We start from the raw sequence: 21,268 nt of genomic DNA, 5'->3' as shown, positions 1-21,268 counted from the left end.
TGTTTTTCATAAGGATTGAGTGCTGAATAGCTGTTTGGTCTTCTCAGTAATCTGTCATTCAACAGTAGGTATACCAGCATGACACTGCTATACCTATTGTCGTGGCTATAAATAGCCCTTTTGGAGACTTACTGAATTTACCAACCCATTCTCTCTTATAGCAATGCAGTTTTGGTAGGTGGGGCTAATGACTCAACACCACGTGGATCAACAGGCTGTGTAGGCCGAGAGAGAAATGGGATCGTGGAGGTGCTGTGGGAAGACCTGATGTGGAAACGCATGGCTGTTTGACTTGACCTGAGTACTGAGAGCCCACAGTGCCCTAATATCCGGTTCCCTTGATCTACCAAATTCATATTTTTCACATAAAGAGGTTTAATCAGCACCTGTTCAAAAGCTCCCTTGCTTCCGTGTTTGCCTTTCCGCTTTTATCGATACCGTGCGTCAGGTTCAGGTCAAGGTGTCGTTAAATACAAAGCGAATTATGGGAAGACTCAGGCGCTGAGAAAAGCTGGTTTCCCCGTGAGGGAGGTCAGATTTTAAATGTTGCCGGTCCAGTTTTGCAAAGCAACCGCGCTCGGTTTGTAAATGAATATGTGAACACGCCTAAATGGGTTTGTGGCAATCACAGAGTCGCTCGTGCTCGTGTCTCCGGGAATGCACCTGTTTGACGTCACGCAGTCGCCGCGCGCACCGCTAGGAGCCGCGACACACAAAAGCTGGCAGACAAACAGAGAGGGAGAGCCTCGAGTAACAGCAGCGGACTTGAACACTTCCTTAAAACCACTCAACCGTTTAAAGTCGAAGCTCCGGGAAAAGAAAAAAACTTAAAAAAGAAACTTAGAGTCAGGCTAACGAGGTAAGTCGCATTTTTTTTTATAAAGCAACAAAAACTTAATTGCGTTAAAAAGAAGAAGAAGAAGAAGCTTGAGCTCGGTATTTGACAACACCGAGACAACAGTCCTTCCTCGCTTGCAGTGTAGTGGGAGTCAGGAGTCCCCAGCGTTTGCCTTGGCACGACTCTGGCTGGTGTTTAGTCTCACTTGGTGACTACAAACCTCGATTGTTTAGCCGTAAACTGATGGTTAGGGCTGTGTGGTTTCTAGAAAGAGGAATGCTGCTGTCGCAGAAAGCCTCTCTGTGTGTTTTATCGTGTTTTTGTCACTTAGACCGGGAAACTTTAAGCCATGTATCGTTGCTGCAGGTTCGCGTACTGTGGCAAGAGCTTGAATCAGTGAGCTAGGTAATAACCGGGGAAACAAGCTTATAGGTCCTGCGAGTAACTACTACAATTTGGCACAAAAGTTAACCCGTATAATAGTGAAAATCAGGGACAGGGCGTTTTCTCGTTATATCAAATCCACCTGCCGCAGAAGCTAAAGGGACGGTTTAAATGGGGTACACGCGTGATCTTTAGTATAGGCCTAATTCGTGTGTGTAAAAGTGTCATAAACTCCATATTTTCATAGTTATTATTACCACTGTTTATATGCAAGTGCTGTTAATTATTATTTTAAACGTCATAAAACTGAGTTCTGCAGCTATCATAGTGACATAAGCGGTACAGTACTGGGTGAGTGTTTAGTAGATTTCCATTAAATCGCAGGTTTTTGGTGTGGCTGGACAGAGTGCTGACAGTCTCACCGTCACTACAAACAGCAGCCGTCTGCCGAAGCGGTTTCACTTGTACCGAAGCCGGTGTTGTGCCAAAAAGTGATTGTCTGCCAAAAACTGATTTCCGGTATTTGCCAAAAACCGATTGCTCGTATTTAAACTGCTATAAGTAACTTGTTGGGCTATACTATGTGAAACATATGCCAAATGCATCCCTTATGGATGACATAAAGTCATCTTGAGCCACAAACAACATTCGTGTAACAAGGTAGAAGCCGCAATCAGTTTTTGGCAGTGACTTTTATATAATCTTTATTTTTGCAGTTAAAAACAATCTCATTAACATTAAAATGTATTTTGTAAGAGTAAGTTGGCCAAGAGCACAGCAGAAATGTCAGCAAATATTACAATAGTTCTGTAAAAATATTTTAAGTAGGGATAAAGGACCGGATTGGTTATAATGTAAGTACAATAACACAGAGTTGTGAAGATACTTGAAAAACGGATAATTTTTAAATTCTCTATATAACCCCTTTGTAAACCCTGTTCACCGAAGTCTATTTACGAACATACGTAAAGATATTACACATTAAAAAATACACAGAAAGACTGGAAATCAGTTTTTGGCAGACAATCACTTTTTGGCACAACACCGGATTGTATTGTTCAGCTGAGGCTAAAGTCCACCAGCTCGAAATATCAAAGGTCCTCCCTCACGTTAGGCGGCTGTCATTGCTGTTAGTCATCCTGCGGTAATGTAACTTCTTTCTTGTTGCCAGAATCACATGTGGCTTTGACATGACAGCACAACCCAGAGTACATATGATGGCTCACTTTGGTTTGTGGGGATGTGTCTGTGTGAGGATTACCCTTCGTTCCTGCGGCTGTAAAAACTCGGCCTTCTCAGTAGGAAATGGTTAACACAACTTCTTATCTGACCGGCAACACTAAACCCATTATCCCATGTTGAAATATTCCATCCATTGCTTGCAAAAGTCTTGTGTCACTCACTGCAAAACAAGCCTCTTGTGTTGCGGAGGCTGCAGGTAACATTATCTGACTGCATCTGCCTGCAGTTACTGGTTTGTCAATATTGGCTTGTGGCATCATGAGCTGCTTGGAGGACGCGGTTGGGACATCTGCTCAGTGAGGAACAGCACTGATCCCGCCAATTGCACGAAACTCACAAACATTACAGATTCACGTAAGCCTTACAATGTGCAGGGCGTATTCATTGTGTATGAATAACTAAAACATTGTTTAAAGACAGTACCTAAGAGCTGGTTACATTTAAACAGCTTAAACCTTTTAATTACCAACCCAGCTATGTTTGAGAATTAACTAGAGAAATACTAAAGACAAATCATTATTCTTTATTTCTCCAATTTAAATAATATGGCACACTTGGAAAGTGTGTTCTGATTAGTGTGTCCCATCACACTCACATATGATGTGGACCTTTGTAATAGGACACATGCAGTTTTTTTCCCCCCCACACAAGTAAACAATGAAAGAGCAAGAATCGCGGGCATTGGGCTCAAATTTTGCTAATTCATCTGCGGGTGATGATAGTTTGGCTCATTACTTGCCCTTGGCCTTGTCCCTCTTGTCTCTCACACACACATCACAATCCTGCTTGGCTCCCCTTGCTCTGATGCTATTTTGCTCAACTTAACTAAGGTTTTGTAAACTGTGAGAGGGGCAGAAATGGACACCGCTTTTAATGCATGTGGAGAGAGGACTCTCGCACACGTATGCAGACAGGGGCAGGATTCTGTACTCGCTGTGGTAGCAGGTTTGAAACTGTGCCAAAGAGCTCAGTGTTCCTCTTAAATAACAAAAAGCCCCCCTCCCATTTAACAGTTGCACTAAAATTTCAAGTTCAAGTGTACTGTTCCTCAAGCATTTAATACCAGCTTGTACTGGTTTGATTGACGCAGTTCCCAGATCCAGAATGATCAGAGGCATGGGTGCTTCACTGTAGCGATTTGTGTCTCTGACCTTGCAGCGGTAACATCAGTTCATCTCTCCAAATCTTTCTCACTTTTCTCCCCTGTCCTAATTTAACCATATTGGTGGTGCATGTGTGTCTTATGAGTTCGTGATAGAGGGGAAAGTCGGGCAGAATTTAACATCGCAGTATAACTTCTCTGTTAGTATTACCTGTGTGTGTGAGAGAGAGAGACAGTGTTTGGGAAAGGGGTGTTAGCTATTAACCCAGGTTAGTGAAAGAAAGGAAGGCTTTGATTTTTCTTCAAGCCACACTCTGCTGAAATTCATTAAAGGCCCCTTTGTTCAAGGTTATTAGTATGTGCTTATGCGAGCACACTTGTGTGCTTTCCAGAAGGTAATGCGGTAATAATGCACACCACCGTGCCTCAATGAAAGACTTGCGGATTTAAGTGAGGTATGTGGAATTGATGAAGTTTTCTGTCAAAACTGAGGTTGAGAAAGGAAATCAAGCAATTGATTAGGTTCAGAGGTTTACCTATGTCATGTAATGTTATTACCTCCACCAAGGAAGGTCTTGGTTTTGGTTCTGCCTGTCCCTTTATATTTGTATCAACCACTCACCTTTCCTCAGCTGCAGATTTTGAAACTTTGCGCTACTAGTCCTGCCTAGTTTTTTGGCATACCGTTGTTTTGATGTACCGTGGCATTCATTTGTAACTAGTTGCTAAATTTGTACGTGGACAGTAAGCTGTCAATACTGCCATCATAATGAATGACCAAAAGTCAGCAATCCCTGTCTGACTCTCCTGAAAGTTTACTCAGTTTATCCACAGAAAATGCTGCATGGTTTTCTTTGTGCATGCAGGATGCAGAGCTGGATCTACAATTTGACTTTAAACGTCTGACGGGTTGTAATTTAAACAGAAAATAGGAATTAGTTTTTGCTGAGCAGTTCAAAGTTTCCTGCTCTTAAATCAAATGTGGTGTAGGAGCTAGGAACAGCACTTTTCCATGATCACAGTTTGACTTCCAGTGTGGAGAGGGTTTTTTCTCTTTCTCTTTCAGCCAGCATTAAGTGCCATTTTGTGATTAATAATGGATGTTTACATACACAGCCACACACATATGCACACACCAGGTTATTTGCTCTAGGACTGACTCTGACTATGAAGTTAGCGGCTCATAATAATTTGTGTTTGTTCAGCTCTCACTGGCTCGACCAACTCCATTAGCAAGACTGTTCTGGGTCTGTCCGTAGTCTTATTCATACATGATCTCTGGGAAATGTTAGGAATCGGGTCACGCATTGAGTGTAAATGATAATGAATAAACACAACAGGAGATCGTTCACATCAGCCACATTCTCACGACTGGACATATGCCATTTGGTTTAGGATATTTAATGTCTCGCCTGGCTGCTTAGGACATTAGTGTTCAACCATACAGCTTTGCTGGGTAATGCCTAGAGAAGTTCAGGTCTGCAGTGCATGTGTGCAGATTGCATTCCCATTCAGTCTTGCATCCCCCTCTCTTTTCTCTTTCAGTGCATGTTGTGCATTGAAGTAATAAGGACACAAGAACCAAAGTTTCTCACAGGGCAGATTTTCTTCCATTTCATTTTTTTATTTTTTTTTAACGCTGTGGTCAATTTCCCAATAATTCTAACTGAATATGTTGCATGCAGTATGGGAACATGCCAAATCTACTTCATGTAAGCATCATCTGCTCTGAAATAGAACCAGCAACTAAACCTGACGTCCTCTCACTGTGGTTTTAGTGATATTACCTGTCAGCTGTTTGAGTTATCTTCATTAATGTTGGGATTCTTTTGAGATGCACTGGCTGACTGATCATTTCCATTTCTGTTGCCTGCATCCACACTCTTCACTGGTTTGTATATAGAATCCTGTTAGACTAGTTTTCATTACTCTGGGTCATCTTTTGGCACAAAGGCAGACAAAGTGTCTGCGAGAAACAGCCACATTTTAGTTTAGTTTTTATTTTTAAGTAAGCAAACGCATGACGTATGAAACTCAAAGGCATACTGAATATACTGCAGATGCATTTTCAGCATTTCTTACACATCAATCTTGTATCTCAGCTGTCAGTGGTTGTTAATGATGACTCAACTCTAAATTAGTCTCAGTAAACAGTGACAGTGAGCAGGCCTGCACAGTGCAGAACCATGAAACCAAAGCAGCACGAAGGAAACTGAAGAATGAAATAATTTTCGGTCAAAGGTCAAGGTCAAGGTCACGGGTTATCTCCCATCCTTCCCAGTCTCGTTAACATGATGTAAATCTGGAATGTATTGAGGAAGTTTCTTAACATATGCCTAAAATCTCGTTGTTTTCCGTGATGAACTGATTAGAACCTGGAGGTCAGAGGTCATTGTCATCGTGATCTCACAGGAGATGTGGTCTTCTTCTTTTTTCTTTTTCTTTTCTGAGCTCAAACTCAAGAAATCATGATCGAAATATTGCGCTGTACATAGGATACTGTGCTGCTGGGTTAAAATGTTATTCTTCAGTTCACTTCTTCTCCTTTAACTGTTGTCTACTCCCACGTCTAAGATATGTCCTCACAGATTTGTTTTCTTGGCTGAGCATAAAAGCACTTAAAACAAATTGTTCCAGATCCCTGTTTTCTGTATAAGTCTGTGCAGATGTAGATGTCAGCTGCAAATTGACTTGTTGGCAGCGTCGTACAACCAAGAGCCAGTAATTCTAGTTCTCCACCTGTGCTTTTCCGCCTGTGACATGTTCAAACATCTTCTGTGGAAATAAAAAAAGCCCTCAGTATGTAAGCAGAGAATACTGGTGTATTTAAATCTGCGCAGATCTTTTGTTTTGTGGACATTGTGATGTGTCAGTGGCGATAAGGTGATGTAATGTCAGCATTAACAATGGTTACATTCCATTTAAGTGATGTACTTCAGGGTCTTTACCGTAGCCATGCCGGCTTACAGGGTTATTTTTGGATCGCTTCAGCTGAGTCATGTTTATTTATGTTAGTTACACCTGCCCATTTTTCACCCATTTGAAATTCAAAAGTACCGTAAGTGTGGAAAGTCTTCTAAAGTAAAACATAAAAACTTACACAGCTGTTTTGGGATCATCCCATTCCCATACTGTATATATGTATATATAAAATATGGGCATAAAGTGCACTCAAAGTATCTCGAGAGTTCCAATTTTCTAGCATTTGCACAGAGACTTTAAAATTAAACTGTGTCTGTGGCAACAATTAAAATGGTCTTTAAATTAACATCTCAAGAGAATTTTTATCGACTACCAAATGAAGTGCCTTTGGCTTCTTGCAGTCAGTGATTGTCTGAAGTCTACAACCTTTAGATATCAACAGACCCTTATTGATGCTAGAGGCTCTAATTGCCTTTTATTCGTCCAGCATGCTCATGCTTTGTCCGAGGGGTTGGAGCCAACTGGGCTAAGATCAGGTCACTAACTTGACTAAATTAAACTCTCTTCCCATTTAAAAAATGAGTTGGCTGGCTTTTCGAGCCTGCTAAAATATTCTAATATTGAGAGACAGTTTATATTAGTCTACAAGTTCTAAACTGCTAACCTTATGTGGACAACATCACATGCTGTTTGTTTTTTGTTTGTTTGTTTTTTTAAACAAACAAATCTTCCTTGTAATTATGTAGCAAGAGGGAACAAGGATTTAAAGCAATGCCAGTAATATCTTAGACCATATTTCTGATTCTTGTATGTTGTCCAACTTTTGTTTATTTCTCAAATTACCCGTCTTTGTTCCGACCTGCACAATTAAAGGTTACTCCCCAGCCTGCTAGACCGGCTTGATCATTTCTTCGCCATCTCCACAAATTCACTTCATGCCAAACATTTGACTTGTCCGTGGTGCGTCGCTGAGCATGAACTAAATGATGGCCTAGCTTTTGTAGGCAGTCACGCACGTCCCTCTCCAGGACTATGTCACGTTAACTCAGTGCACAAAAATAGAATATTTGTTTTATGTCATTTCAAGTAAGGGCTATTGTGCCACTGGTTTTCTTGTACTGTTTAATACCGAAATGTGTGTTTTTTGCTGTTGTGCGTATTACAGGGTTTGCTGTTTCTGTATTTGTTCCTATTAAACACTGACTTTGACATGAATCACCGTGTGTGATTATTGGAAGAGAAATCCTTCCCAATTCCCAAGCCAAGTGGCAGCTAAAGCCCTAGTTACCAGCATCTTTTTGTTCTCTTGTTTTCCTCATACTGGTGATCCTTCTAATTAGTTCTGAAGAGCATTTTGAAGTTAAGAGAGACAGTACAGGTATGCAGCCCAGCCTTACATCTTCTGGCTCTCCAAAAGTACTAAAGACTTATTTAAGAGTAACTTTGTATCTCTTCAAAGACGCACACTGACAGATGTATGTACAGTATCTGTTTCACTGGAGTTTGATTCTATTGTATGAGTCAGTCTAGTGAGGGCGACTCTGGTTTCCCCCTCATGTCCAGTGGCATGTCTGTCAGTGTGTTGTCTGTTTTGTTTTCTTTCTTCCTCTTTCTCTCTCTTGCTCTTTTCCCCTACCCACCCCTTCCCCAGTTGCATATGCTCACTTTTTCCACTTTCTCTGGGGAAACAAGGCCTTCTTTTGCACATAATGTCTGTGCATGTGTACATTGGAAAAAGTGTGTGTAAAGTCCTGATAAAACTGGAAAAGTATATATTCCCAGTAAGTGTTTATGTGTTTTTCTTCCTATTCCTGTATGCCTGCCTGTGTGAGTACATGTATAGGAACTTTCAAATGCTCTCCTCTTGTTTAAGAGCAGTCTTGACCGCAGTCAGAAACAGTCATTTGTTTAGCAATCTTCAGTTCATCGTCTGCCCGATGGTATTATTTCATAACTATATAAACATTTAAGGTGCCCGAGGCTGTGAAAGGGGCATATATGTGCTGGTTACTGAATAATTTCTGTCTGTTGAAGAAGTTGGCAATGAAAGAGCACATTGGAGACGATTTCTGAGACATCACAGTTAGTTATTCATTTCCTCACCCAGACTGTTTGTTTTGGATTTCAAGCCTTGACCTCCAAATCACAAGGCCTGTCTGTGTAGGACATCACTGCCTCCCAGACACTACACATCCCTTTATTATAGTTAAAAAAAAAACTCTCCTGCTTTCTCTCTCTGAAATTCTGAGTGTCACCCCAGCGAGCACAAGATGTGATCTTACTTCCAGCCTGAGCTCAAAATAGCATCTAGTCTACCTTTTAGCAGGCTGAGCAGCATGCTTATACATACATTAAAAACACATACCAGGTTCTTCAATTGGCACCCCAGAGCATGTTTCATTCAGCAAAGTGAAAGGAACGTGAACACGAACAAACCTTGTCTTCTTATGAGTGACCGATAATGTAGACGCACAAAGGCGGCATGTCATTTCTGTGAATCTCATGTACAGAAAATGAAGTGAGGAATTACTCTTCCACTATGACACAACATCCGAAGAATGGTTTAGCACAAGAAATGGAGTTTTAATAAGTAGATGACTTGTCTTGTTACAACAACAGTTTTAGGAACTTAGGAAATGTAAAATTTAGATGGAAGCATTCATTTTATTAGACTACACTAGATAGAAGTATTAGACAGAAGAGATGAGATTACTGAAAAAGGAGACATGCATTTGTTTGAACATTTTGCTATGCCACTCACCTACAGGCCCCAGAATTTCAGCCAGTAGCGCTAACATGCTGGATAAACACAAGCCCCCCCCAATAAAACATTAAAAGCGCTCCAGATTTGTCCGCTCACAAATAGCAGGGCTGTTGTTGGTGTTGACAGTTATGGAGCCTTTTAAAGAATGGTCAGAGCAACAGATGGTAACATCTGCTGAAAAGAATTCACAAAAGGGTTGAAATTATATATTTGTTTTGAAAAATGTTCTCTCGCTGTCTGCCTCTCTAGAGTACAGTTTAGGATTGACATTCTGTTCCTTCTTCCCTCGTTACTGGCAGGTAGTTTCCAAACTTATGTGTGAAGTAGAAAACCACTACTTCCTCTGCAGGATGCTGCTAGCCGCTGTTACCCTCTTCCTTCTTGTTTTACGCACAGAACTTGAGCAATGTGTGAGTGTGTGTGAGAGCAAGAGACAAAGATCTCTCTCTAGAAAGTCTAGACAGAGTGGCTTAAATCACAGTCTTTTTTTTTCGCCCCCAGGAGCCTTTGGTGAGTGGTCACCATGCCACCCTTCCTGCGTATCACCCTCAGTAATTACGATGTGGGCGCGCTGTCTCCTCTTTCTGATGCTCCCATCTGTGCCATCAGGATAAAAGAGTCTATCGACACAGGTATGTACAGTTGTGCTTGTGCAAGAAGTGCAACAGTTGACAAAGAGACCTTACAACATCAGTTTGACTGTCACTATCTACTGCCCTCAAAAGTCCACAAGGAAACTGATTCTCAACAAACATCTTTGAGCTATAACCACTCCTTAATGCAGCGATGATGATGATGATGATGATGTCATTGTTCTTTTACAGAGAGAGGGAAGACCCTGGTTCAGAGGAAGCCCACCATGTACCCCCCCTGGAAGTCCAATTTTGATGCTCATATCAAGGAGGGGCGTGTCCTAGAAGTTGTTCTTATGCAGAGTAATGAGGAGCCATTGGCCAAGGCCACAATGGGCGTGTCTGTGCTGGCAGAGCGCTGCAAATCCAAGTCTAGAGGCAGCGGACGTGCTGAGTTCTGGGTGGACCTGCAGCCTTCTGGGAAGATTCAGATGGCTGTGCAGTTTTTTTTGGAGGATGGTGATGCAGGTAATGTGATTCAAGTTTAGTTTACAATCACTAGTTTTCTATTCTTCTTGGGGGAGAAAAAACATGCAAGGTCTTTTGATCATTATCAGTGGATTTGTGGAAACATAAACATGTGACCAAACAGGTGTCACCTTCAGATTCAGATAGTGATATTGGTGCATGGAAACATGTGACATCGCCTTTACGCCAGTTGAGTCCAGCCCATTTCAGGCATGATTATAAAGCACATAGAGTTCTACATGCTGTTGTCTAATGTGAAATGGCTGGAAATGGATCCAACTTGATCAAAGTGTCTGTTACTTGAAGTAGGTTTACATTTAAAAAATATATATTACAGGTTGTAGAAAACAGTTTTTAATTCAAAATATTTTTATTGAGTATTTCTGGATATAGTTTACAAAGGAAAAAAAGAAGACGGAAAACACAAACTGTTTAAAATGAATGAATACAAAACAGAACTTCTCATGTTGGAACATTGTTTTCCTCTCCTATTATTTACCAAACAAGCAGAAACCCAGAAGAAAAACAAAAAGAGAGAAAACAAAAACAAGAAAATCCCCCAACAAAATAAAAGCCACAACCCGGGAGGGATTATGATATTAACTAACCCTTTCCATAAGAACCACACAGAAGTTAGCTACGATATCGCTGAGCTTCACGTTCCCGTTAACACAGACAAACATCAGATCAGATCAGCAAATCCGTTACTCAGCTGGAACATCCTTAAGTTGAAGTTTAGAGAAGTTTTCCAGAAAGACACCCCAAATTTTATCATATGTGCCCTTTTGGTTCTGGATGGAGCAGTGGATCTTTTCCAGACTGAGACATGACATGAGATCAGCAAGCCACTGAACATGGGAGGGCGGGGCAGCAGCCTTCCACCTCATCAAAATGGCACTCCTAGCCAGGAGGGAACCAAAAGACAGCACCCTACGCTTTGCTCTGGGAATATACTTATCATCCTCTCCCGCTGTACCAAAGAGAGCAAGTAGGGGGTTGAGAGCTAGTTTCAGGCCGGTAGCCTTGTTCAAAGTGCAGGAAACCTCCTCCCAAAGATTTTGCTAGGCCAGGGCAGGTCCAAAACATGTGGAATTGTAACAGGGAACGACGGGTGCAGAGTGATGTAGAGTTTACCAGAGAAAGGACTGAGTCCCAGACGTCATGTGACATAGATATGTTTAACTGCTTCTCCCATGTGGACTTGAGGCCCACAACGGGAGCTGGTGTTACACTGCACAGTTTATTATAAAGACATTACAGCTTTGCCTGATAGTTGCAAATTAAGGAGCTTGTCCAGTAAGTTAGCAGCTGAAGCTTCTGGAAAATTGAAGAGGTGGGATTGCAAAAAATGTCTCAGTTGTAAGTATCTAAAAAAAGTGCGTTTTGGGAAGACTGTATTTTTTTGACAGCTGGTCAAATGATGCTAGTTTATTGTGTATAAAGAGATCTTTAAAGCAAATAATACCTGCTCTAAACCAAACCTGGAACAAGTTGTCCAAAGTTGGGGGGAGGAATAGGTGGTTTGAAAGGATGGGGCTTTGAAGTGAAAAATTATTATTAATATTAATATTATTATTGCCGAATTATCTGATTAGATCCAAAGTTGTCAATGAATAAAGGAAGAGAAGAACCCAGGAAGGAGGCAAGACAAATACCATGAGTTGAGTCTGATTCCAGTGCCAGCCAGCTGGTGGGGCCCACACCCTCCCCAGACTGTAACCAGTAGGTCAGAGATCGAATATTGGCAGCCCAATAGTAAAAGCGGAAGTTGGGGAGTGCCACCTTCAATCTTAGGTTTCTGTAAATGCACCTTAGCTACTCGACGTCATTTACCCTTCCAAATATAAGAGGAGATTATAGAATCTAGAGTTGTAAGGAAAGACTTGGGGATGAAGACTGGTGAAGATTGAAATAAGTATAAGAATTTAGGAAGGATATTCATTTTAATTGAATTAATTCGTCCGACCAGAGTTGTGTTCAGGGGCGACCACTGTTGAAGGCTTTGTTTGACATTCTTCAATAGCGTAAAAAAGGTGGCTTTGAGAAGTTGTTTATACTTTCTTGTAATTGTAATACCCAGGTAGGCGAACTGCTCTTTGACCACTTTAAAGGGGAAACCCGACAAATCTATTGGAACCGCGTCTTCATTTAATAGATAAAGTTTGCTCTTGGACAGATTTAATTTATAACCTGAGACTTGACTGAAACGCGCGAGTAGTGACAATATATGAAAAGAGTTTTCCCTGACCGGGAATCGAACCCGGGCCGCGGCGGTGAGAGCGCCGAATCCTAACCACTAGACCACCAGGGAGATGTGCGCTCAGTGAAAGTTGAGATCTTTTCCGGCAACAGTCACCCACGTCCCTCACCACCATTTTCCCATCTGTCTACTCTGTTTGCTATACATCACCCTCTACTGGTAGAAAGGCTTCATTTTTCCTTATTTTTCTACAACCAGCCACAGATTACATGTGTTTATGAGGTTTGTGGAGCAGCCACGCTTCTAAAGTGCCTTGAAATAATCTGTCTGCCTCAGGCTGTTGATGATTAATCTGCATGCTGGTTTCACACCTCACACTGGTCTGGTCAGCTGACTAGGTGTGCCATGAAACCATTGCAGAATAAAACTAATCCTCTGGTGTCATTACAAATTTAGCCTGTGGCTTGGGCTGCAGTTCAACTATTTCTGACAAGGACTGTAAATGTTTGTTTTTCTTAATACACCGCACTAGTGAGTTTACTAAGAACTGGGGTAAACAAACACCTACACTGTATTAATTGTTTTTGTTGATGTCTGTGGCCTAAATTAAAATGAAAAAACACTGCAGCATTGTCAGTCTGTGAAGCCCATTAAAGTACATTCTTAATAATAATAATAATATTAATAATAGCAGAGCATTAGCTGGCTTCATGCTGCATTTAGGGTACCAAGTTGGTCCGGATGGCAAGGCCAGCCCGCATAGTCACTGTTAACACAACAAACATTTCGTGGTATTTCCAAACTGCGTTCTGTGTAATGAGAGTTTCAGTGTGGGAGTGGCACAGTCTGGGTTTGCTGTTACTGGGTCATGAAAACTCCATACTCTGCATCTTGTCTCCTTCCAACACCCTCTGTAAGTTTCCTGAAAAGCAGCCCGGAGTATTTTTAGGCACGTGTGAACAGTCATCAGCAGTATCTGCCCCCTCTGTCATTCTCTTTTCCTCTCACTCGCTCCCACTTTCTTGGCTCAACTTACCAAAGTGCTGTCCAAACAAACATCTGTCAGTAGACTGGCAGATAAGAAAAAAGTTTGTCCCTCACCTCATCACTCTTCCCACTTTCCCCCCGTCTGTTCTGTTGTCTTTAAGGCGGCTTCTTTTTTTGAATTGTCCCAAAATGCCACCTCCCATCCACCCACATACTCCCCTTGTCTCTTCCATAGTTTCTGTTATGTCTTTGTTTACCACTCTCACGCCTCTTTCGCTGTCTTCTCTGATTGACTTTTGACCCCCACCCATTTGATTTGCATCAGTTAGAGCAGCTAATCCAGGGAGGCATTTTGCAGTGTTTAGCCTCCATTCAGCAGTGGCAGTAGCTCATGTCTCCCCTTTCCTTAGCTCATAAGGTATTCTTAACAAATAGTTTTCTGTTACAGTTGACAGTGATAAAATACACAGCGGCAACATTCAAGGTTTATCAGCCAAACTGTTTGAATTTAGGTAACGTTTGACAGAAATTATGTTTCTAAAATTTAATGGACATGCAATTATTTGATTGTTAACTCTATCTCTCCCCACAGTGGCTGCTAGGCCGACCCTGAAGGCTCCTACTGAAGACGGGTTGATGACCCTGAACAGGAGGAGGGGCGCAGTCAAGCAGCCCAAGATTCTTGTCATCAAGAACCATGAGTTCACGTCCACCTTCTTCCACCAGCCCACCTTCTGCTCTGTCTGTAGAGACTTTCTCTGGTGAGATGCAAAAGTCCCTCTTTGTTAGATGGCAGCTGCCACTATTATTATTAAATCTTAGTTTTTCACTGGTGTATTTTTTTTTTTTTAAATCTCAGTAGAGTCTCAGAGTGAGGCTATGAATGTTTTTCCTTCCACTTTGTTTGAACGTGACTAATCCAGAGGCAGCTAGTTTGCCTGTCTGTTTGCTTGCTTTTCTGCTTTGCTTTGTGTGTGTGTGCGTGCATGCGTGTTTTATTTCACTGGTACAAGTAGTCCATACTTTCAAATGTCTTTCTTAAAAGATTGGTTATTTTGTTTTGCTTAATGGAGCAGTTTAAGGGAATTAAGGGGGGAAAAACCTGTAAGAGTGCTATTGTGAGAATGAGTCACCTCCTAGGGAAATCCCACAAGGCTGTTATATCAGTGTCAGCAGCACTAATCTGTGAACCAAACTCCTCCTTGTACTCAAACTTCAGTATTATCTATATCTTGTAAAACAGGGAGGAGGAAGTCTGAAGTTTATTGAGTCTGTTGTCTGACGCTGGTATTTTTACACCCATAGTTTCAATCTTATGACCTAAGATGGGAGGAGAATCTAGTTATCTCCACACGATCTAAAGTATATCACTATCATCAGCAGTCCTACAATTAAAATCATCCCGTGTATATTACTCTTTTACAGTATTAGCAGAGAATATTATAATATATTCTCTAAATTGGATATAGCTCAGCCATTTACCTTCTCCCTTTTTCCCCATGCAGGGGGCTCAACAAGCAAGGATACAAATGCAAACGTGAGTGTTTCTTTGACTGTTACCAATTCATGTGCTGTCAGACTTACACATAAACACCTTTCACCTCCAGGAAAAGGGGAACCATCAAAGTTGCAAGTGAATGGACTGCTAATATTTCAGTCTCACAGTTAACACAATATTTATCGATTTATTTATTTCACACAGAATGCAATGCAGCAATCCACAGGAAGTGCAGCGACAAAATCATTGGCAAGTGCACTAGAACAGCGACCAACAGTCGTGAGACTATGGTGAGCGAAGTTGTGTATGGACGAGTACAGTCACTCTGCTGGTTTCTTTTTATCATGGAATTGAGGATGATTTTGTATTTTATCTTGTAGTAATATATCAGTGATACACTATTATGTCAACTAAACAGTCATTTTAACACTGTACTTTTTTTTGTTTGTCTTTACACGACCACATATCTTTGACTCAAATGAATACTGAGCCAAACACATCCACCCAAACCTACAAACATCATCAGTATTGGATTCAGTGTTCAAATCAGTTGAAACGTGTGATTGCTTATTGTCTGTAGAAGTTCTGTGTGACTTTAGCTTAGACAGGCGAAACATATAATCTTGCGTGTTTTAATCATCAGGTACCAGCATTCTCTGGGTTTAATGCTCTTCTATGTGTCTGTAGTTCCAGAAAGAACGTTTCAATATTGACATGCCACATCGCTTTAAAACTTACAACTACAAGAGCCCCACCTTCTGTGACCACTGTGGAAGTCTACTGTGGGGTCTGTACAAGCAGGGCCTTAAATGTGAAGGTAAGTCTGGTGTGTTGAGTTTCTTTGTTTGTTTTGTTGTTTTTTTTTATTTTCGTTTTTATTAATATATTTTCTCTCTGAATCTTTTCCTTTGCTTGGGCCGTTCCATTGTTGACTCCACTGACCAGACTGTGGCATGAACGTACATAGTGGCTGCACAAGCAAAGTGGGCAATCTTTGTGGAATCAACCAGAAACTACTAGCAGAGGCGTTGTCTCAAGTCTCCCAGGTTTGCACAGTCATTGGGTGAACATTGTATTAAAAAGCTAAGAAAAACTAATTAAAAATATGAAAGAATCTGTTGCCAAACTTCTTTTTTTCTCCATAGAAATCTGTGAAGAAATCTGATGACTCCCCTGCACCAGATATTGGAATCTACCAAGATGTCAGAAATGCAACAGTGGACCCTAGTGGTGAGAAGCTTTCATTGTAGCACTGACTGTAATACAAAGTTTTTCTAAAATGGTGTATCAGCTTTAGGGGACCTATTACTAGACCTGAGTGATGCTTTGTCTGCGGCATGCAGTTTTACCTCCTCTGATTTTAAGGCCAGATGCTGTTTAAGCAAACTTTTGCAAACAGAAAGTTTGAACAGCAGGTGGGAGAAGCTGCTGTGTCTGAGATGGCCATATTAACAATACACCCTCTAAATAACATAATTAAGAAACAAGAGTAAGAAAACACGGTGTAAAGCAAATCTGAAACTGTAGGTTTTGGATCAAAGCAATTGCTTGCAAATATAATAATGTCATTATCTGAATGCTGGGCATATTTAAAAATGCAGTGTTGAAACAGTCATTCCCAACATCATTCTTTCCTTATTAATTATGTCTTTATTATCAACCTTAAAATGACCTTTTTGCTGTTTCAGTTTGCGTGCATGTTTGTTTACAGGTTTGCATACTCATTTACTTAAAGTTTGCAAATTTTACAGCAGGTGGCAATGGGAAGGGCCCTAGCCCTAGCCCCGCCCCAGCCCCAACTACAGTTTCCCAGGCACGCCTCTCCCTCAACCAGCTAATATTCCACAAGGTTCTGGGAAAAGGCAGCTTTGGCAAGGTATGCTCCATGTTGCTGTCTTTAAATCTTTAAGTCTTTATCATGGACTGTAAGGCACCATAATGTTACTCAGACTTGCATGTGAAAAGAATGTTTGCTTAAGAAAATAAACTCAAAGTAGTCCTTCAATTGTCCACATGGGAATTTTTGCTGATGCTAACCATGAACTATTATGTTGGTAATGGGAGTAAAATATTTTGAAAAAACTGTATACAAAGTAAAAATTCACATGTTTTAGAAGACAAAACCATTAAAAGTAACATTACTAAGGAAAAGTGAAGATGTTTAAATTCAGATGAAGGGAACCTCTGAAAGGAAGAAACCTCTGAAGGGAAAAAAATCTCATGTGCTAATTTTTTTTTTTGTTAATTTAAGTCTATAACTAAAGCACATTTTGATTTACATGGCAGATGTAGTTTATCCCACTTTTGATCTTTAGTCTCGCTTATAAGATCTGTACAACCCCCCGCTGCTTCTGAAATGACTTCCTTCACTCTGCAATGGGAGCATTTGACTGCTTTCAAGCGCAATAACAAGTTGTTCATCTGTCACCACAGATGCCAGACATCATTTAACACACAGAATGATTTACAAGAAAAGGAGAAGGCAAATTTATTTATATCCAGTCCCAGTGTGGGCATTGTGGGCTCTGCATTGAAGTGAAACATCTACACAGAAATGCAAAAACATAGCTCAGTTTGTTTTGTTATACTCTAGTTATGAAGCAGGTTTGATTAACCTGATGATGTTACTGACAGTAATGTGGTTCTGACACCCCAGGTGTTGCTTGCAGAGCTGAAGGGACAGAGCCTGTACTTTGCTGTGAAGGTCCTGAAGAAGGACGTCGTTCTCATGGATGACGATGTGGAGTGCACCATGGTGGAGAAAAGAGTCCTTTCCCTCGCCTGGAACAACCCTTTTCTCACTCATCTCTATGCCACATTCCAGTCAAAAGTAAGTGCACACATGCTAAACACCTCTGCTAGTAAAGTTCATAGAACATGTTCTCTGATGGGGAGTCTTCCAGGCTGCAGCAATAAGAGTCACAGTTCCAAGCTGTCATTAAAGGCTGCATCCTCAACAATTCAATTCTTTCAGTTTGTTTTAAAATAAACACTGTTTTAACAGCGTTTCAGTTCAAAGGAACACACAGCAGTGGTAAAATATTGAATTTATCTGCACAACAGCTACGGGCATAGAAAACAACACCTGTAATGCCTGTAAGTCATTATCTATATTAAATTTAGTGCCATGCAATAGTAGTAAGTAAGTAATAACTGATGAGAGCCAGTCAGGCAGCGAGCCTTGGCATCGATATAATTATTTTTAAAAGTTACTTTTTCTGCCTTTCAAGACTTAATGACCCTGTGTTAATATAAAACTCTTTTAAGGTTTTTGGAACTTCTTAATTGTCAGATTAGTGTGGACTCTCTGCGTACCGAGAAAATGGATTAGTGTGAGCAACTTACCCCGCTCTCCATATCCCCTTTACGTCTGCTGGTTAACTTACAATAATGTATTATTTGCACAGGAGCACCTCTTCTTTGTAATGGAGTACTTGAATGGAGGTGACTTGATGTTTCACATCCAAGACAAGGGACGATTTGATCTCAACAGAGCTACGTGAGTACATGGGGATAGAGTGTTTTAAAAAAGGAAGAAAAGAAAAAAAGCTACAAGTGTTGTATGAGTTATCATTTTCAGCGTCATTGGGTCTTAAATCGTACTAAAACTGTTATTTCCTCAACTTTTAGATTCTATGCTGCTGAGATTATAGTGGGACTGCAATTCCTCCACTCAAAGGGAATTATCTACAGGTAAAATCCCACAGGCTCTCTGTACTACTTCCTGCATTCTCTGCATTCAGTCTGCTACTGCAGCAGAGTAAACTGAAATTTCGTTTTAGATTACATGGCTTCAAACTGAATTTACTGTGACAGTCCTACATTGTTTAAATATCATCCTATATCTGTTTACAGAGACCTGAAGCTGGACAATGTGATGCTGGACAAGGACGGACACATAAAGATAGCAGACTTTGGCATGTGCAAAGAGAATGTCTTTGGAGATGTCAAAGCGAGCACATTCTGTGGGACACCAGATTATATCGCACCGGAGGTTGGTTTGCCCGGCTAAGGGTTCAATACCTTACTTTTCCATCAAAATCTTTCACCTTTTTATAAAAGCCACAATCTGTATGTCATTCAGGTGGCAACCTGAATCGTTTGTTTGCAGTCTCTTTGTAATACTATGTAACAAGAACAGAACACTCCAGACATCACATTTCCTCATTCTTCTTCTATGCTTCTGATCAATTTGTCTCTTATCTCAGATCCTGTGTGGACAGAAGTACACATTCTCAGTGGACTGGTGGTCTTTTGGTGTCCTGGTGTATGAGATGCTAATTGGTCAGTCGCCTTTCCAAGGTGACGATGAGGACGAGCTCTTTGAATCCATCAGGTCGGACATTCCTCACTACCCTCGGTGGATCTCCAAGGAGTCCAAGAGCCTGCTTGACCTGGTAAAAATATAAATGAATAAATTATTAGGCAAACATGCGTATTGTGGAATTATAGTTACATAATGAGATCTATTGTGTTCTGTTATTATTTCAGTTGTTTGAGCGAGATCCCACTCGCAGATTGGGTGTTGTGGGGGACATCCGAGGACACCCATTCTTCAAAAACATTAACTGGACAGCACTGGAGAGGAGACAAGTGGAGCCTCCTTTCAAGCCTAAAGTGGTATGGGCCTAAAATTTTGGTTTTAATTAACATTAGTTCACAGCTATTAATTAGAGCTGTCATTAAATATAATTGCTTGCCTCTAGGATATCAGATACCTCATCTTATTTTTTCTTTTTTACTTTAACCTGACTAAATGCCTAACCTCCCACCAACAGAAATCCCCCAGTGACCACAGCAACTTTGATCGTGAGTTCCTGAATGAGAAGCCGCGTCTCTCCCATGCTGATAAAAACCTCATTGATTCTATGGACCAGGCAGCTTTCGCTGGCTTTTCCTTCATCAACCCCAAACTGGAACCCATAATAACCAAATAAGAAAGTAAAAATGGCATCCTCAGATGGCTCATCACTTCCAGCAGGCTTCTTACCCAATTCCCTTTGTCTTCGTGTGGTGGAGGGCCTGAGCTTGACAATGAAGTTTTCTTTTGTTTTGTTTTTTCAGTTCCCCAAAAGAGGAAAAGATCAAATAAAACCAAGATATTGTTGGAAGCTAAGTGTAATAATATCCCAGCTATCAAACTTGTACAGGTGTATAAAATAGTGTCTGGAAATTAAGGGAGTTTCATCAGAAACCAGTGTTACCATTATCAGTCTGGGGACAGGTGTGTATAGTAGAATATATTCAATCTTTGGGCACTTTTCTTTCCCTTTTCCACATGATCACACTTTGAATCTGTAAGTATCATTTAGTGTACTGTATCATAAATTTTTATTCACAGACAGAAATGCAGCATCTTTGTTTAGTCATAGAAATTAATACACCTAGCATTGCTTAGTCAAGCCGTGTTTGTGTTTGTGTGAAAGACAGAGTGTGTGTGGTGCATGCATAAGAGCCTGTGGGTGCGTGCAGGTATTTTTGTATGTAAATGGTGCCTCTGTAGCCAGTAACATTAACTGTTGGTGTACGAATTCTCAGCTGGTCCAGGTAAAGGTGCCGTGAATTTAAGTCTAGCTGAAATAAAGTTTTTTGTTTTGTTTTGTTTTGTTTTTAAATGCTAGAATTGACATTTTCCCTCATAGACTGCACTCTTGTTTAGAAACTAGACATGCATTACCCACAGTGTCACATTCACTTTAAAAAAAATGCCCATGATACCCACTTTTCTTGTGTTATTTATCCAACACTGGTGTTAAAATTCATTCTTTACCTCAGACTCAAGCACAGTGCAAACACTTGTTCCACACATAGCATTATGTTTTTCTTTGGGCTTGCAAAAGATTTCATGAAAGACTTGCAGCAGCCGTTTGGCACCATGCCTGTATGTGCTGAAGGATGTGCTTTTAGGGGGGGGGGGGTGTCACTGTAAGGACAGATCTTTAATATGTCTTATATTACTTGAATGCAGGAATTTTAACATGGAAATAATATTGCTGTATATGGAAGATTAAAATGTATGTTACTATGAGCTTTCTGTAAGTTATGGGTGGACTTATTTTTTACTCTCATCTTTTACATTTGATTCTGAATAAATATACTGTAAACTCCTGAGAAGTCATGCCCTTTCTTCTGCTTTAAATCAATTTTGCATCCCAGTTATTATTGATACAGGTTAAGAAAACGTTTACTTGGTTCACGTGCACCTCTGTACTACTGGCATTATGTTAGGAA

At 40.7% G+C, this 21,268-nt stretch overlaps 1 protein-coding gene and 1 non-coding gene across 2 annotated transcripts; one reads left to right on the top strand and one right to left on the bottom strand.

Moving 5' to 3' along the window:
* Positions 1-704: 704 nt before the first annotated feature.
* On the top strand, positions 705-21,151 carry prkcdb (protein kinase C, delta b). Its single transcript, XM_086291640.1, has 17 exons — positions 705-859; positions 9,754-9,884; positions 10,077-10,352; positions 14,132-14,300; positions 15,045-15,076; positions 15,242-15,327; positions 15,725-15,854; positions 15,983-16,083; positions 16,183-16,267; positions 16,789-16,913; positions 17,694-17,867; positions 18,445-18,536; positions 18,668-18,730; positions 18,893-19,031; positions 19,246-19,434; positions 19,529-19,657; positions 19,816-21,151. Exons 2-17 carry the CDS (start codon positions 9,776-9,778, stop codon positions 19,972-19,974), a joined length of 2,058 nt encoding a protein of 685 aa, XP_086147766.1. The 5' UTR covers positions 705-859; positions 9,754-9,775; the 3' UTR covers positions 19,975-21,151.
* Positions 12,592-12,663, bottom strand: trnae-cuc (transfer RNA glutamic acid (anticodon CUC)). Its single transcript has one exon. It is a non-coding gene; the product is annotated as a tRNA-Glu (tRNA).
* Positions 21,152-21,268: the final 117 nt, after the last annotated feature.

This window comes from Aulonocara sp. 'chitande type north' Nkhata Bay, linkage group LG5 (genome assembly GCF_057382095.1).
Source record: "Aulonocara sp. 'chitande type north' Nkhata Bay isolate Kocher_YH1m ecotype deep benthic linkage group LG5, A_spYH_male_GT1.1, whole genome shotgun sequence".
Lineage (NCBI taxonomy): Eukaryota > Metazoa > Chordata > Actinopteri > Cichliformes > Cichlidae > Aulonocara > Aulonocara sp. 'chitande type north' Nkhata Bay.
Note: the sequence above shows the minus strand (reverse complement) of the source record. Positions and strands in the feature narration are given on the sequence as shown.

What these genes read in the sequence shown, in the direction of transcription:
- prkcdb (XM_086291640.1), top strand. Translation starts at nt 9,776, where the DNA reads ATGCCACCCTTCCTGCGTATCACCCTCAGTAATTACGATGTGGGCGCG. An exon ending in GAAAAGGCAGCTTTGGCAAG is followed by an intron (nt 16,914 to 17,693) that starts GTATGCTCCATG and finishes CTGACACCCCAG; the next exon opens with GTGTTGCTTGCAGAGCTGAA. An exon ending in TTTGATCTCAACAGAGCTAC is followed by an intron (nt 18,537 to 18,667) that starts GTGAGTACATGG and finishes CTCAACTTTTAG; the next exon opens with ATTCTATGCTGCTGAGATTA.